This window comes from Cavia porcellus, unplaced genomic scaffold (assembly GCF_034190915.1).
Source record: "Cavia porcellus strain 051 isolate PalLab524CR breed Dunkin Hartley unplaced genomic scaffold, mCavPor4.1 scaffold_28, whole genome shotgun sequence".
Classification (NCBI taxonomy): domain Eukaryota; kingdom Metazoa; phylum Chordata; class Mammalia; order Rodentia; family Caviidae; genus Cavia; species Cavia porcellus.
The window spans coordinates 40482281-40497596 of NW_026947511.1; the positions used below are offsets into that span (position 1 = coordinate 40482281).

General features: G+C 54.0%; 2 protein-coding genes across 4 annotated transcripts; both read right to left on the bottom strand.

Annotated features, from left to right (window-relative positions):
* Window positions 1-5: 5 nt before the first annotated feature.
* Gnmt (glycine N-methyltransferase) lies at window positions 6-5364 on the bottom strand. The gene is made up of 6 exons (XM_003473648.5): window positions 2375-5364; window positions 1823-1950; window positions 785-901; window positions 527-669; window positions 328-449; window positions 6-245 (listed from the first exon to the last, which is right to left on the bottom strand). Exons 1-6 carry the CDS (start codon window positions 2674-2676, stop codon window positions 74-76), a joined length of 984 nt encoding a protein of 327 aa, XP_003473696.2. The 5' UTR covers window positions 2677-5364; the 3' UTR covers window positions 6-73.
* A 990-nt stretch (window positions 5365-6354) lies between these two features.
* Window positions 6355-14847, bottom strand: Cnpy3 (canopy FGF signaling regulator 3). Of its 3 annotated transcripts, none has more exons than XM_003473854.5 (6): window positions 14609-14843; window positions 10088-10211; window positions 9025-9121; window positions 7258-7380; window positions 6983-7100; window positions 6355-6878 (listed from the first exon to the last, which is right to left on the bottom strand). In XM_003473854.5, the coding sequence occupies exons 1-6, from the start codon at window positions 14748-14750 to the stop codon at window positions 6658-6660; spliced, it is 825 nt and encodes a 274-aa protein (XP_003473902.1). In that variant the 5' UTR covers window positions 14751-14843; the 3' UTR covers window positions 6355-6657. The 3 variants fall into 3 exon arrangements, 2 of the variants coding, with proteins under 2 accessions (XP_003473902.1, XP_063094914.1); XM_063238844.1 differs by lacking the exon at window positions 14609-14843 and adding an exon at window positions 9216-9275; XR_010044064.1 differs by having other exon boundaries at window positions 6678-6878; window positions 6983-7120; window positions 14609-14847.
* Between the last annotated feature and the right edge of the window lie 469 nt (window positions 14848-15316).

Genomic DNA, 15316 nt, shown 5'->3' on the forward strand with positions numbered 1-15316 from the left:
GGGTGTTGATAGGCACAGGCTGTATTGTTCTGCCCCCTTTGCTTGAGCCACATTGCTGCTCCCGGGGCCATGTTCAGCCTATCCTCTTGAGCACATGGATGAAGTAGCAGGGGACATAGGCCTGGTCCGGCCTGTAGGGCTTGAAGTCACCCAGGATGCTGTGTTGGCACTTGCCCCCGAAGGCTCCTTGGAGCAGCTCTGTGAAGGAGGCCAGGCGGTGCGGGAAGTAGGAGAGCCGGAACTTGCTGTGGCGGATGGTAGACTGTCAGGCTGTGGCCCCATGCAATGGCTGCCCACCACCACCACTCCTCCCCAGGTGGGCACTACCTGAAGCCCGGGGTGCCGTCCGGGCCAGCGTCCGGCAGTTGCACTGTGTAGTCCAGTGTCACCATGTGGGCTTTGTTGTTCACCGTCAGCACCGACGTCTTGATGTCCTTGGTCAGTTCGCTCTAGTGGCAGTGGTAGGCTGTGTTAGCTTCTGCAACGCCAGGGCCCAGGGCCCCAGTATCCCCGCCCCGGAACCCACCTTGTAGTAGATGTTCTTCCCTGCAGGGGCACACCCTGTGCTGAGGATGTGGTCATAGTTTCGATGATCAATGACCAGCAGGCCACCTGGCCGCACCATGCTTGCAATGTTCCTTAGCGCCAGCCGATGCTCACTCTGGTCACCTGGGCTCCAGTGAGGGTAAAGGCTCAGTCACCAACCTCCTGCCCACATCTCCCTCCAGGGCCAGGAAGGAGAGTGTTCTATCTAGAAAGCAGGCACCAAGGCCATACCACTCACCTGTCCTGTCTGGCAAGTGGGCAAAACTGTTCCCAAGGCAGATGACGGCATCAAAGCCGACCCCTTCCGGCCGGGGCACGTCTTTATCTAGAGTCATCCAGTTGGCTTCTTCAATGACTGGGGGACAGGAAGGAGAAGAGACAAAGGATCATAGGAATCATAGCATCTAGAGGCCAGAAGCTGTCAGCTCCTCAAGGGCATTTCTTCAGAACACTGGGCTCCCATCAGCTGAGGGGACCTTTAGGAACACGGAAGGAGGGTTTTTTTTTTTTTTTTTTTTTTTTTTTTTTGTCTTTTTCCTTTTTATCGGTACCAGGGATCGAACTCATGACTGCCTACTTTTTTTTTTTTTTTTTCCTTTTTCCCAGTACCAGGGATCGAACTCACAACCGCCTGCTTGCAAGGCAGGTACTTATGCCGCTGAGCTAAATCTCCAGCCCATGACTGCCTACTTTCAAGGCAGGCGCTTATGCCACTGAGCTAAATTCCCCAGCCCCGAGGGCTTTATTCTTAAGGGTCACGATTGGGAAGGGGAATTACAACAAACACGAGTTTGTGACCTCTCCAAGCTGGGCATGGTGATGGACACTGTCTGGATTTAGCCAGTGTGAGGGCCCTAGGTTCAGAGTACCAAAACAAAATCTCACTCTTCAAATCCACTAGTCCCAGTCAGTCAAGAGGCCGCATCAGGGGAATGCCGAGCCCAGGAATTCACAATGGGCGGGGGCAGCCAGCAAGATAGCTCTCAAGCACTGGGCAGGTGTGGTGGTGCATGCCTATAATCCCTGTATTCTTGGGAAGCTGAGACAGGACTGCCTTGCATGAAACCCAGCGTGGGTCCCTTAGTGAGATCCTGTTTTGAAGACGACTAGGTATGAAAGTCTTAGGTTCAGGCCCTAGAACTGAAAATTAAATTTGGCTCTTGATCCCTGGTACCTCTGTTGAGACCCAAGTTCCCTTCAGGGAAATGACAGTAATGTGGCTCAGGCCAGAGAAGGCAACCTGGGTGGAGGGCTTTCCCCGGAGGGACAGACATACCCCACTTGTCGAAGGCTGGCTCTCGCCGTCGGGTCCAGCGCTCTTTCAGCGCGTACTTCAGCATCTTGTCACTGGCATCCACACTGGTCACGCTGAAGCCCTCTTCCACCAGCATGATGGAGTCCACACTGGGGGAAGGGCAGCATGATTGGAGAGGGGTAGGCTGCCATGGGGCACCTCTGCGTCCTCCCTGACTGCAGGGGACCTCACACATCTGTTCCTCACCACCACCACGTTCTTTCCTTCACACTTCAGAGTCAGAAATTGATGTTTGAGGCACCCCTGTAAGGGGTAGGGAAGGCTCTGGGGAGCGCTGAGGGGTAGTTAGTAGCCCCTGGTGGACCCTCACATGTCTCCCATCTCCAGGAGCCAGGGTTCCGAGCTTGTGTGGAAGCTCCTGGCATGCTGCTCTGCCTGTGTAAATGTTGATCTTGGCACCACCCAAGGCCATTTCAGAGGGACAGTGGTGGAGCCCGGCATCTGCTGGCCTCTAGCTCGGAACTCGGCACCTGGCCCAGGTCCCCAGCTGTAGTCCTGCTGCCCGTTTCTCACCCTGTGCCGCAGGCCACGTCCAACACTCGCTGGCATCCATGCTGGCGCAGCAACCCCAGTAGCCACGTTTTGTACTCAGCCGTGCGGCTGCGGGTGTCCCCGATGTACAGCTGCCACACGCGTGCGGCCTCCCCATCTGCATACTGGTCCGGGAGCCCCTCAGCTGCTACCCCGAGGGAGCGGGTGCGGTACACGCTGTCCACCATCGTGTGTGCTGTCAACACAGGGCTGCCTGCATTTTTATCTGTGGCCCATGCCACACCTGGCCAATGGCAGTGGAGTGCAGAGACACGCCCCCACATGGCTGTGCTCAGCCATGCCTGCACTGCCCTGGACCTAACCCTGGCTCCCACCTTGCTTAACCCCAGCACTGCCAAAAGGTGGAGTGAGGCTGGTCAGTCGTCCCCTCCTCCCCACTGGAGTTGAGAAGGGAAGCAAACGTCAAAATCCACACAGACCTGATCCCCTGGGTGGGCAGGACTGGACCATGCCCAGTACTGACAGAGCCCTGGCCTTAGGAGCCACTACCCATACGAAGACGGATGCCATTTACGAAGACCTCGCATCAGGCTTTGTGAATTCAGGCCTGCTGGCCTGGTGTGGTACATGCTTGGCATCTCAAGGAGCAGGGGGTGGGGGGGCAAGGCCAGTCTGGATTGTGCTGCAAAATATGAAAGAGCTGGGGTGCAGCTCTGTGGTGATGTGCCTCTAGATTTGACCCCTATACTCTAGCTCTGTGAAGAAAAACTGGGATTCAATGGCGGTACCTATACTGGTCCTGAAGAAATAGGGCCCCTGGAGCCAAGGAGTTGGAGGCCAGCCTGAGGGAGGCAGAAAGATGCCCCATCTCTGAAAAGCAAACAGCCCCATTGCACACTAAAGACCATCTGCTGCTGCTGGCCCATGCCTGTAACCCCAGCATTGTGGGAAGCTGGAGCAGGCAAGTTCAAGCCCAGCCTGGACAACTTAGCAAGACTGTCTGAAGGCACTAGGCTTAAGCTCCATGGAGACACTCTAGGTCCCACCTCCAAAACCACTTAAATCATCTGCCTCTGCAAGGACAAGTTTGGAGGAAGCACTTTAGGGCCCTTCCTGTTACAATGTTCTTGGTCTTCAGATTCACCTCCTAAAATAGCTGGAAGATGTCACCAAGCAAGTCCAAGATCTGCAGAAAAGCCTTCACCACCTTCCTCCATGCTTCTAAAACTAAAGGAACCTCTCCTCCCCTAACCGTTCTACCTCTGCAGTGGCCCAGAGCTAGAGGATGACTGGGAATGATGTGATGCTCTGGACGTTGTCTTCCTAGCACACAGGTGGTCTCAGACCGATGTGGACAGGTGATGTTAGGCACACAAGCTGAGTGTGGTGACATACACCTATTGTCCCTGGAGGCTGAGGCAGGAGGATTGAAAGTCCAAGGCCAACCTAGGGAACTTGGTGAAACCCTGCCTCAAAAGGGCTGGGGTGTAGCTCAATGATAAAAGAGTGCTTTGCTAACATGCATGAGGCTCTGGACTCCCATCTCTAGCTCTACAAGGAAAAAAAAAAAGTGTGTGAGGGAGGTTTGTTCATGTGTGAGTCCTGCAGTGTTGCACAACTGCTGTGAAAGCTTGGATAACACAGGACTCCACATGTATGGGGCTGCCATTCACACTGCAGAGCTCATGATGGGGCTGGATATTTATAATGGTAGTTTTCTGACTAGTATTCGATCATATGTCTCATTCTAACAAAATTTACATTAAAACGATACTGAGAAAGGATTGCAAGTGTGAACCAGCTAGGTAAACCAAAACAGAGAAACCATTTTTTAAAAAAAGTTTTTTTAAAAAGGCCAAGTAGATAACTCAGGCCCTGGATTCAGTGTCAGTATGGCCCAGTGGTGCTGCATGGAAAATCCACACAACCAACTGGAGACAGGAGGCAGATTCCAGGAGCTGCCTTGAGTGAAGCCCTGAGATTATGCTGTCTGTTCCTGTGGTTCTTCACCTATAGTTATTTTGCAGAACTGAAGTCTAAACCACCTGAGGCAGTGACCACTGAACTCCACTCCCAGCCTCGTGCATGGTTCTCCTCACTGAGCCATTGGAAGGCAGCTTGTGCTTTGTCCCAGAGCTCGTGGTGTGGCTAATAGGAGCATGCAAAGATGGTCCAATCTGGGGTCCGAGAGGCTGCTTCTGAGGACAAGACCCTGATCCACAGGAGCTCTGCCTCTCCGGACAGTGGGGTGTCTTGAGGTCTGGGGTGCAACTCAGCAGTGAATACACGCCTGGTACGCACAGCCCAGGGTTCCATACCCAGTGCCGCAGAGTCAAGTAACAGAAGGGAGAGAGGGCTGTGAGGTCCAAAGGCGGCAGCCTGTGGCAGTGGCCACCTAATAAGCTTTCCAGGTGCCTCGTTCCTAGGTAAGGCAAGGAAGTCTTATTCTAACAGGTTTCTGAAACGGGACTGAGACCTGGTTAACTTGAGCTCTGGATGACTGCCTAAATGCACAGGGGTGCAACAGCAGGGTGCAAGGCCCAGATTCAGAAAGCCGTCTACTCCAGGAGGCAGGACCTACTGCCACCTTTCCCTAACAGGCCGGATGGGGGCTGGTTAATGCCACGAGCTTGCCCCAGCACAGGGCAGAATCCCTGCTGCAGCCACAGGTCAAAGAGCAAGCAGACCCAATACCGCCACCCTCAGGGATAGGACTACGATTGGGTACCAGGGCCAACTCCCCAGAAGCCGATAGGGCTTCAGGAATCAGTGAGGCTCTGGGACAGAGGTAAGCCAGGCACCCATATGCTGTGGGGTAGTAACAGAACAGGAACTCAGGGAACTGGCTACAAAACCCAGGCCAGAGAGCTATAAACTGACTCCTGATCCTGGGTCCCAGCTTCTGTGCCCAACTGGAGGTGGAGGTGGGGGCTGGACCACAAGTCCCAGCCTCAGTAGAGGCAAAGCTATCTTAGCTCCTCTCCACCTTCCTGCCTGAGAGGGGCCACTCCCTGGCCTGGCAGTTCTGCACCTTTAGCCTAGGGAAGAAGGGGTGGAGGGGTGTTCATCTGGTGGAGCATGACCTCCCTGTTCTCAGCTTCCACGCAAGGTCACTTCCTGTCTGCCATTCTGACAGCCTGGGACCAAGCCAGGTCTGGTGTGCACTAAGTACGCTCTCTGCCTGCCCCGGCCTAGCTGTTCCTTAACTGAAGCTCTTGCTGGTGTGGGCCAGGCCAAAGCCACCCAACCAGATGGATGACACTGTCAGGTCAGGAGCAGAGGCAGGGCCCTGGGGGCTGGCGAAGAGGAAAGACTTGGCATTTGGGTCTGAATCCCAGTTATGACATAGACCCCACCTCTCACATGAGTAGTCAGGGTTCAAATTAATACCACTAATTTCCAGGTGTGGCAGTGCACACCTTAATCCCAGCACGAGAGAGGCTGAGTCAGGAGGACCCCAGTGAGTTCAAAGCCAGTCTGAACTACATAGTAAGACCCCGTCTCAAAAAACAAAACAAAACCAAACCACCTCCGCCACCAAGGCCCTGCCCCAGCCCAGGACAGCTTGGGAGCACCTCCCCATCACCCCACCACCTACAGAACACAGGGTAACCAGGTGTTGCTGGGGACAGGGTATCCTCTCCTCCAGACTCCAGGAGAGGGATCACATGTGGTCAGGGAACAAGGTCCAACAGTGGCAGGGCAGATGGAGGTTGGGTGACCAGAAAACTACACGCCTTGAGGAAGGTGTAGAGACAAAGAGGGCAAGAGGTGGTGACCAGGACACAGTGCCTGGGTCATAGCACAAGGAGCACACAGAAGCAGAGGGTAAGGGCAGCTGCCACCCTGGCCCAGGAGGTGGGACAAGGTCCCTGTACCTCCACACGCCTTGCACCAAGAAGCCCCAGGTACTCCCTGCACTGCCACTTGATGGGACCGTGAGGAGCAAGATACCCACAGGCGCTGCAGGGTCTCTGGAGAAGGATGCAGGAGCCACAACAAAAAGGCCAATGGGTCTTTACTCTGAGCCCCCGGAGGGGTGGACAGAGGGCTGAGGGTACTCTTGGGGTGCACGGTAGGGAGGAGGAGGCTGTGCGTCCTCCTAGGGCTCTGCACTTCTCTTGTCTGGTTCCAGCAGCTGCCCCTGTCCCTTTTGACACACAATGGGTCCTACAAGTCCCAATCCTGTGGCCACCTGAAGCCTGGGCCAGGAGGGGAACCATGGCTGCTGCGCGCCTGTCCTGGTCCTGAGCCATGAGGTCTCCGGCTCAGAGCATCACGCCAGTCTTCCATCTCGAGGTTGCTCAGAGCTCATCAGGGGGGCTGTGTGGGAGTGGTGACGCCTTCTGGATGCCCCCTTCCTCCTCGTCCTCGGCACCGGGGTCTCCCTCGACCCCCCGGAGCTCCTTCCTCTGCTGGCTGCTGCCACTGGTTGTCTTGGCCTGGCTACCCTTCTTCTTGGCCTTCTTCCCTCCTAGGGTGGCTGTGTCGCCCTTCTTGCCAGACCATTGCTCTGCCAGGCAGCCTGGAGGCGGGCAGGAGAAGTTGGCAGCATCAGAAGGGTGGCTGCAGCCCAGGTACCGAGGTGGGACCTTTTTGTCCCCGCCCACAGCCCTGTGGAGGACTCACTGGTATCCTTGCCCTTCAGTACGTGGTTGGTACACAGGAATTCAGTGAGGTCCTCCTCCTGATGGTTCCGGTACCAGTCCTCGATCACCTCCTCGAACTCCTCCACCAGCACATCACACTGTGGGCCACGACATCGGGCTGGCACAGCCTCAGTTCCTGCCTCACTCCCCAGAGCTCCCCAAGCCTCATGACTATATGACACGCAGGTGGCTGGGATTCATCCTCAGCCAACAAGGTGCCTGGCCAGGGTCACCAGCTCCTTCCCTCCCCCATACCTGTTTCTTGAGGTCGGCCACCTCAGCGGAGGTCTCATTCCATAGCTCGTAGGGGATGTCCATCACCACCTTGACGCCCTTGTGCACCAGGCTGTGTAGCGTCTCAAAGGTCTCCGACATGCCCTGGGGGCCGCAAAGCTGTGGTCACTCACAGTGCGACACCATGGCTGTCCGCTATCCCGCAGCCCTCCCCACCCTTTCAGGAGGGTCAGCTGTTGCTCTCAGGCTTGGCGTTCAGCTACCTCCCCAGGCTTTCTTTTTCCTTCTAGGACAGGATCCCATGCCCTATGTTGCCCAGGCGCATGCCTGCCATCCTCTAGCCTCAGCCTCCCAGAATGCAGGGACTACAGGACGCAATGCCACACCATCTGCCCTCAGGCCTTTTAAACTCAGACTCCCTTTCCAGGAAAGAAGTTTGTCTTCGACTCTCCTTCACCATGCTGGGCACAGCCTGCTCTGGGTTCTTCCTGGTGGGAAGAGGGCACAGCCAACGCAGGACCCTTTATTCTGTGAAAACTGTCACTGGGCAGAGTTAAGGCAATTATCTGTCTTCTTTACTTTCCCAAAGTCACACATGTGCAAACATGAAGGGGCTGGGCCGAAGCCCGGGGCTTACAGCAGCTGTCCAACAAGAGTGAGACCCTGGGCTCTGTACCCAGCACCATACAAAAAATTAAAACCGTAAGCACAGCCTCACCACCCATGTACACAGGTGTGGCGTGGCACACGTGTGGCTCTGCACTTTGCCTGTTTGCCCAGCACCACGCCAGGGAGAAGCTGAGCTCCTGGGCAGCTCCAGCTCAGACCGGTTCTCAGGGTATCAACCTGCCCCAACTAGGAGGAAGTTTGTTCCTAACTGTTTGCTACAGAACACAACTGTAAATAGTGTTTATTAAAACAAACACTGTGTTTGTGTCCCCGGGGGCCGGGGACACAGCTCAGTGGCACAGCACCTGCCTGGCAAGCGTGAGGTGATGAGTTTGATTCCTGGTACCAAAAGGAAGAAAAAAAGGTTAAACAAACATGAGTTCATGAGCTAAAGTCAGGTAACTTTCTATTTTTCTGTATTGGGGACTGAACCCAGGGCCTTCACACTGAGCTATATCCACAGGCCCCTTTCTTTGTATTTTTAAAATTTTGAGTCAAAGTCTAAGTTGCTAAGTTTCCCATGCTGAGCTTCAACTTGAGATCCTCCTGCTTCTGCCTCCCAAAGTGTGGGGCTTCCTGATGTCTACAACCACACCTGGCTACCAGAAGGGATTTTAGGGCAGCAGGACAGCCTGTTTGAAGCAGCTTCTCTCCAGGGACAAACGTTTGTGAGCACACAGAGTGCATTCCGTGTGACACAGGTGTCAGGGTGGGGTTGAGGAAGGTATTGTGTGGGTCTGGGGACGTGACAATGGATGCCCCACAGTGACTTCTGAATCCGAGTTCCACACATCAGCACTTTGCTGGCTTCAGCTTGCACAAGGGTTTCAGGCCCCTGTGAGCACTGCCACATGAGGATCTGTTTATGTCTGATGAGAGAAGAGACCCTGACAGGAGGCCCTGGGTGTTATGAATGTGCCTGTTAACACTGACTATGAGACCACTCAAAAGGGGAGGTGTGCAATCAGCAATCCAAAAGTGGGCTGATGCAGGAGGGTTCCTAGGATGCCTAGTGATCACACCCACAATGGCAGGCTTGTGCACAGAAATACACACACACACACACACACACACACACACACACACACACAGCCTGGGCGAGAGTGTGGCAGGGCCTACCTTGGCAAAGCGATTGCTGCCGGCCCTCTCCTTGTGCAGGCTATAGTCCAGAAGCCGCTTGCAGATGGTCTCGGTGACCTCGATTAACCGCAAGTCCCTGCCGAGACAGCAGCAGAGAGGTGCTGAGTCCCCTCCTGGGGCCCAGCGCATTCCTCCAGCCCTGCTGCCCGGCACCCGCGCGGCTGGCTCACCGACGACGGGATGGCAGAGCTGGAAGGGAGATAGGTCATCGGGCCTGGGGCCTCGGGAGGCTGGAACATAGACCAGAGAGACAGCATGGTCACAGCTCGGGGACTCTGGGCCTCCCTCAGCCCAGCACCCACTCTGGCACTGAGCCAAACCCTGGCCAATCTGTTCGTTCAGCCACTTTTTGCTCAACTGGAGTAATAAAACTCAGGGCCTTGTCTATGCGAAGCAAGTACTCTTCTTCAAGTTCTTATTAATTTTTTTTAAAGGATAAAAGGATTATTAGAGACAGAGCCATAGGATGCACTCAGGAACAGAGTGCAAATCTCAGAGAAACAAGGCAGCTTTTATTTATTTTTTTGAGACAGGGTCTTACTAGGTATTCCAAGCTGGCCTCGAACTTAGAGCCGTCCTGCCTCAGCCTCCTAAGTGCCACCACATTCAGCTTTTGATTTTTCAATAAAGCACAACATCAAATTTTCATGAGAAAACTGTGTTTTGAAAGAATATTATGGGGGCTGGGGATTTAGCTCAGGGGCATAAGCGCTTGACTTGCAAGCAGGCAGTTGTGAGTTCCATCCCTGGTACCGATAAAAAGACAAAAAAAAAAAAAGCATGTTATGGCTGACACTGTTTTTGATTCTAATATCTTTTGCTGGCAAGTCACACTGATAGTTATACGCATTTTCTCTTCTAGCAGAGGACTGGTGCAAACAAGTTAAGGAATCAAGAAGGGCAAGGCCAGGGCAGATCTGCTCTCGGCGTGAGGGCCCCACCTCCCAGGCCAGGCAGGTCAGAAGGACAGAGAGTGGATGGCCAGGCCCCGCCCCCATCACCAACCCAGGGTGGGCCCGGGGCCCTGAACCTGTGCACTTACGACTTGGTGTATCTGACGCCGGCAGCCTTGCGGTCCAGGATGCCATAGCCCGTGCCAATCACCTCCTTCGTCTTGCCTGTTTCCTCAAACGCTGACTTCAGCTCCACAGCGACATATTTGCACACTGTTGTGGGGAACACATGATCCCCCCAGCTCTGAGTGCGCAGGCACCTGACGGGAGGCCAGCGCCCAGCAAGACAACCCAGGTGGGCCGCCCTCCCATCCTGGCCGGGGCACTGCGCTGCTCGAGGTGGGCAGGACTCAGTGCCACCCGAGGGCCCTTACACCCCTCATTGCTTTTAAAAACTTCACATGCAGCCAAGGTGGTGACACACGCCTGTGATCCCAGCCTTCAGATGGCTGAACCTGGAGGATCACTGAGAGTTCGAGGCCAGTCTGGCCTACCTTGGCAAGTTCAAAGCCAGCCTAAACTACATAGTGAGACGCTGCAACGAAGAAAAACTAAATCACACATTTCATTCCCAGCACCACAAGGGAAAAAAGAGGGCTCGACTGCGGCTCAGTAGCAGCATCCTTGCCTGGGACTCATGAGCTGTGGGTTCAAATCCCTATTCCATAAACAAAATGAAACAAAATAAACTTGCTATGTTTTTTTTAGCCCACACCAAAAGGAGAGTACTGTAATTAGTTGGCTATAAAGTGATTGGCCTCAGATTTATATCTGTTAACCAAACAGACCTGTTACTACAATTTAATTCTGCCACTGGTGGCTCTCCATAAACTCATGGCCAGGCCAGGCAACTCGGGCAGACCCTCTCTCAAAATAAAAAAGGCTGGACATGTGAGTCAGCGCTGATCAACCCCCAATAACACACAAAAACAGCTGCAAACAGGACCTTTTACCCTGACCTAGGTCAGCACGTACCTTTCTTGTACCTCCCAAGAACAGGCACTTTCTCCATAACAAAACCATTACAAAACCTGGAAAACTACCAGTCACCCCTTGTCACCCAGCTGTCCCTATTAAAATTTCCCTAACTCTCCCCTCAAATGTCCTTTATGACTGTATTTGTTTGGTTTTGGTTTCTTGAGACAAGATCTTGCTATGTAATTCAGGCTGGTCTTGAACTCATGGCAATCCCCCTGCCTCAGCCTCCAGAATGCTAGACCACCAGCCCGTGCCACTATCCTCAGCTTTTTTATGGTGGTTTCATTGCCTGATTTCATGGGTTTCCTGCCATGCGAATGGGTGGCATCCCCGGAAGAGGCACTGCCCAGCTGTCTGGACCCTTTCTGTCTCATCTCCTTCCCTGCCTCAGTCATTACACAACTCCTGGGTGGCAGGCCCCACTGGGGTCAGACAGAAACAAGGTTCCCTCTTTCCACGACCCTGAGCCTCAAAGGGGACACAGCAGTGTAGACCATCACCGCACTGATGCTGCCAGACTCTGCTACTCATTCTCCTAAGAGACCTCTGACCTAAGAAACCTCTGCACCGCCAAGAGCCCTCCGATACCAATCCCACCCACTCTCATCTCACAGCCCCTTGCCCTCCCTAAGGGGCTCAGCTGTTTCATGAGTCTCTCCTTAGACTGTAAGAGCCACCAGTGTCCCACTGTCCTGGGCTGTTCCTGTGTCTTTGGTCTGAGTCTCTACACAGGGTCGGCTGGGGCACTATAGCCCACAGTGATGCTTACAGCTGAGCAGCAGCTAAGGCCCTGGAATGAATTTAGTGCAGGCCAAATGCCATCTGCAACACTGACCACGCTGGCAGCAGAATGTGGCACAAAACCAGTTACCACAAACATACAGAGAAGTGTGCTCAAAATATATGGTGAATGTTGAAATTTTAAGTATTTATTACAGTTGCTGAGAATGGAGACACAGGCCTGTGATCCTAGCACTCAGGAGGCTGAGACAGGAGGACCAAGGCTGGAGGATCACTGGGCTACAAAGTGAGTTCAAGATCAGCCGACATGGTGAGACCTTGTATTAAAAAAAAGAGGGGTGGGCTGGGGGTTTAGCTCAATGGCGTAAGCGCTGCCTGGCAAGTGTGAGGTTGTGCGTTTGATCCCAGGTACAAAAAAAAAAAAAAAAAAAAAAATCACAGTGTAAAGCACGTTGCCATGAATCCCCTCAAATCGCCCCCCCTTGGAACACAATCATCTTGTCATGCTCGCCACTTTCTGCAGCAGCTCTAGATTGCTCTTTCCTGAGTGTCTTCATGATGTGACGAAAAAATACAGTAACTGCTCCAGCCCAGTGCCATCCACCAGAAAGGCAGGCTGGGAAAAACATGGTCCTGTGTCCTTACCTACCTCAGTCACCGGATCTGGCACTGTGTGACTCCTGGGTTTCCACAAAGTCAAAAGGACCATGGAAGAGGGACATTTTGAATCAATTCAGGGCATCGAGACATCCAGGGCAGCACAAATACAAATACGCACAAAAGAGGACTCCAGAGCTGCTGCAGAAAGTGGCAAGACAAGGGGATTAGTGTGTTCAAAGCCAAGAAGATGCTGAGGGGGACATGGCAATGTCTTACTGCAATAAAATTTTAAATGCAAAAATAATTTTATTTTTATTTATTTGGTACAGGGGATCGAACTCACGCTTGCCAGGCAGGCACTTGTGCCTGCTGAGCTAAATCCCCAGCCCTAGTAAAAAAAACTTTATATGCAAATGCTCACCGAGTATTGCAGTGCCCATGCCTTAAAGGTTTGCTTGATGAAATTCTGTCCCAAGCACACAGGTTGATGGCTTGTGGGACTCTGAACACACAAACACTTCAAGTTCTAAGCTGTGACCTCAGGGTCTAGGGTGCACTAAGGACACCCCCTACCTCGGCTCTCCCTCCTGGCCTGCACTCCAGGATGCTCCAGATTTCCTTGTCTGCTGCCCTCCGCCTCCACCCACTTTTCCCATGCTCTCCATGTATAGTGTTCCAAGGCGGGAAATACTGAGGCCTGGGACACTCTCTATTCTACCCATGAGCCACAACCTTGCTTCCAACTCTTCCAGACATTGCCTCTGGAGAGCTCGCCCAGAAGCACACCCGGAACTCATGGCACAGACCCCAGACCCTAGACCCATCTCCTGTTCCTTTCTGGGCAGCTTTTCCTTGCTCCGGCCAGGATCTGTTCCCACCTGGCTAGAGAGCCTGAAGGCAGTCTTTGCGGGCGACTCCATCAGCATTTAATAACAAAGGTGCAGTAATGACAGTAAGTACAATATTAAGAGCAGCGTATGGGCTGGCGTTTGACAAGCCGTTCTGTAACTGGAAATCCCCTATAAATTAATCTTTAGCAATTACAAAATGAGGTTAGGCTAGAAAGATCTCTAAGATCTTTGCCAGCTCTGGGCTTCTGGATGTGTGGATGTCTCTGAAGCCAAAGAAACAGGAGCCACTTAGGCTGTGACAATCCTAAGCGGAACAGTGGGGGTTCTTTGGTATCAGAGTAAATCAGAAAGCGAAGGAAAGAGAAAGGAAAACATCACACAGGACTAGAGGAAGAGGGGCTGAAAGCCCCCGACCGGCAAGACCCTCACAGAGTACTATGAAGTCTGGGGTGGCTGGAACAGCTTACTCTTCATCATGCAAATGGAAGGATTATGTGCTCCAAACCACTCACTGCACGTCCAGAGCTTAGGGAACATCTGGCCCAGTGCAGGCTTTGAATTAAGATGAACCAGATTCACAGCCAACTTTCTGGGGGGCCTGGGGCAAGGGGGCAGAAAAGAAAGGGAAGACTGGAAAGGTCAGAGGAGAAAACTGAGAACTGGAGGGAGACCCTTCACAGTCTGGCCAGCTCTCGACACACCTGCTTCATCTTCTTGTCTGTTTTTGATTTTTGAGACAGGGTCTCATTGTATAGTTCAGGTTGACAGCAAACTCACTGCAATCCTCCTGCTTCAGCCTCTTGAATGCTGCGATTCAGATGCCGGCTCCTGCTTCCGCTTGTTTTGGGGACTACCTTTTCTCAGTACTCCTAAAATCTTCCTCCATTACCCACTGTCGCCAAGCTCTGTGCCAATTCCAAAATGTCCCTCTTAAGGCCTAGGACCCTCCTCCTCCGTCCACACCCCCGCGACCCCCTATTTCCTGTTATAAACAGGAACGACGCCTGGGTGCCTACCAGAGGCTGAGCATCTGAGGCCAAGTCTCGGTCCACAGGAGCTGTTAGAGGGGGCCACGGCACACTGCACAGCGGGAAGGGAAGCAAAGGCAGTCTCGGCTGCCGCTTCCCCGTTTCAGTTCCTCAGACTCGCCGGGGCTGCCAACCCAAGCCTGCCTTCCTCTGGGCGCCCCTCTCCCCACTCATCCTCACCTGCATACTTTCACCACCCTGCAGGCTCAGGCACGTTTTCCTGATGCCCCCGCACCCCAACTCCAGGAGGGATCCGCTACTCCCTCCAGCCCCGAGTCCTGCGCCTCCCTTGTCATGGGACCCCTGGCATCCCAGTGCCCAGCACCCAGCCCAGCACCCACCCTAGCACCCAGTGGGTCCAAGCACTCGGCCCAGCCTGTATCTTAGCCCCGCCCCAGCCCCGCCCCCTCACCTTCGCATTTGCTGGGCAGCCGGACCCAGTCGGTCTCCTCTGCCCGCGCCTGGCGTGGGCCCAGCTCCGGGGCTGGCAGCAGCAGCAGCAGTAAAGGGAGAAGCGGAAGACAGCGGGGCGCGAGCTCGATCAGCGATTCCATGGCCCAGGCGGACCCGACTCGCGCCGACCGGGAGCCGCTTCCTCCCGCGACGCGCGCCCAGCAGCTTCCCCGCGCCGCTTCCGGGACTGCGCACGTGCCCCGGCGTAACCACGGCAACCACTAGCCCCACCCCCTTCCCTTTGGGGCCTCAGGCTGCCTTCCTAACGGACGGACGATGCAGCCAATGAGATTTCTCGGGGTTTGTCTTCTAGTCAATACCAAGACGAGTCTTTCTCGGTTTTGGTCAATAAGAAAGCAGACGGTGGCTTCAGGGACTTACGGCTACATTTTTCCCACTCCCTAACGGAGGCTGTTGGAGAGGCTAGAGGACCAGGACCCAGGCACCCCCACGTCTGGCCCTGCGTGGACCGTGGACCGTTTGGGCGCGCTGGACACGGAGGGTGTGGAGAAGACTTTGTCTACGGTTCTCTCCTGCTTTTTCCTTCCTTCCTAGGGTCCTAAAAGCCTCACAGAACTCTTGCTCGAGACATTTCTGAGTAAATAGATGCATCTAGAGACCACACTCTATAATAAAAGTGGAACAAATCGGACATGTACATACCGCA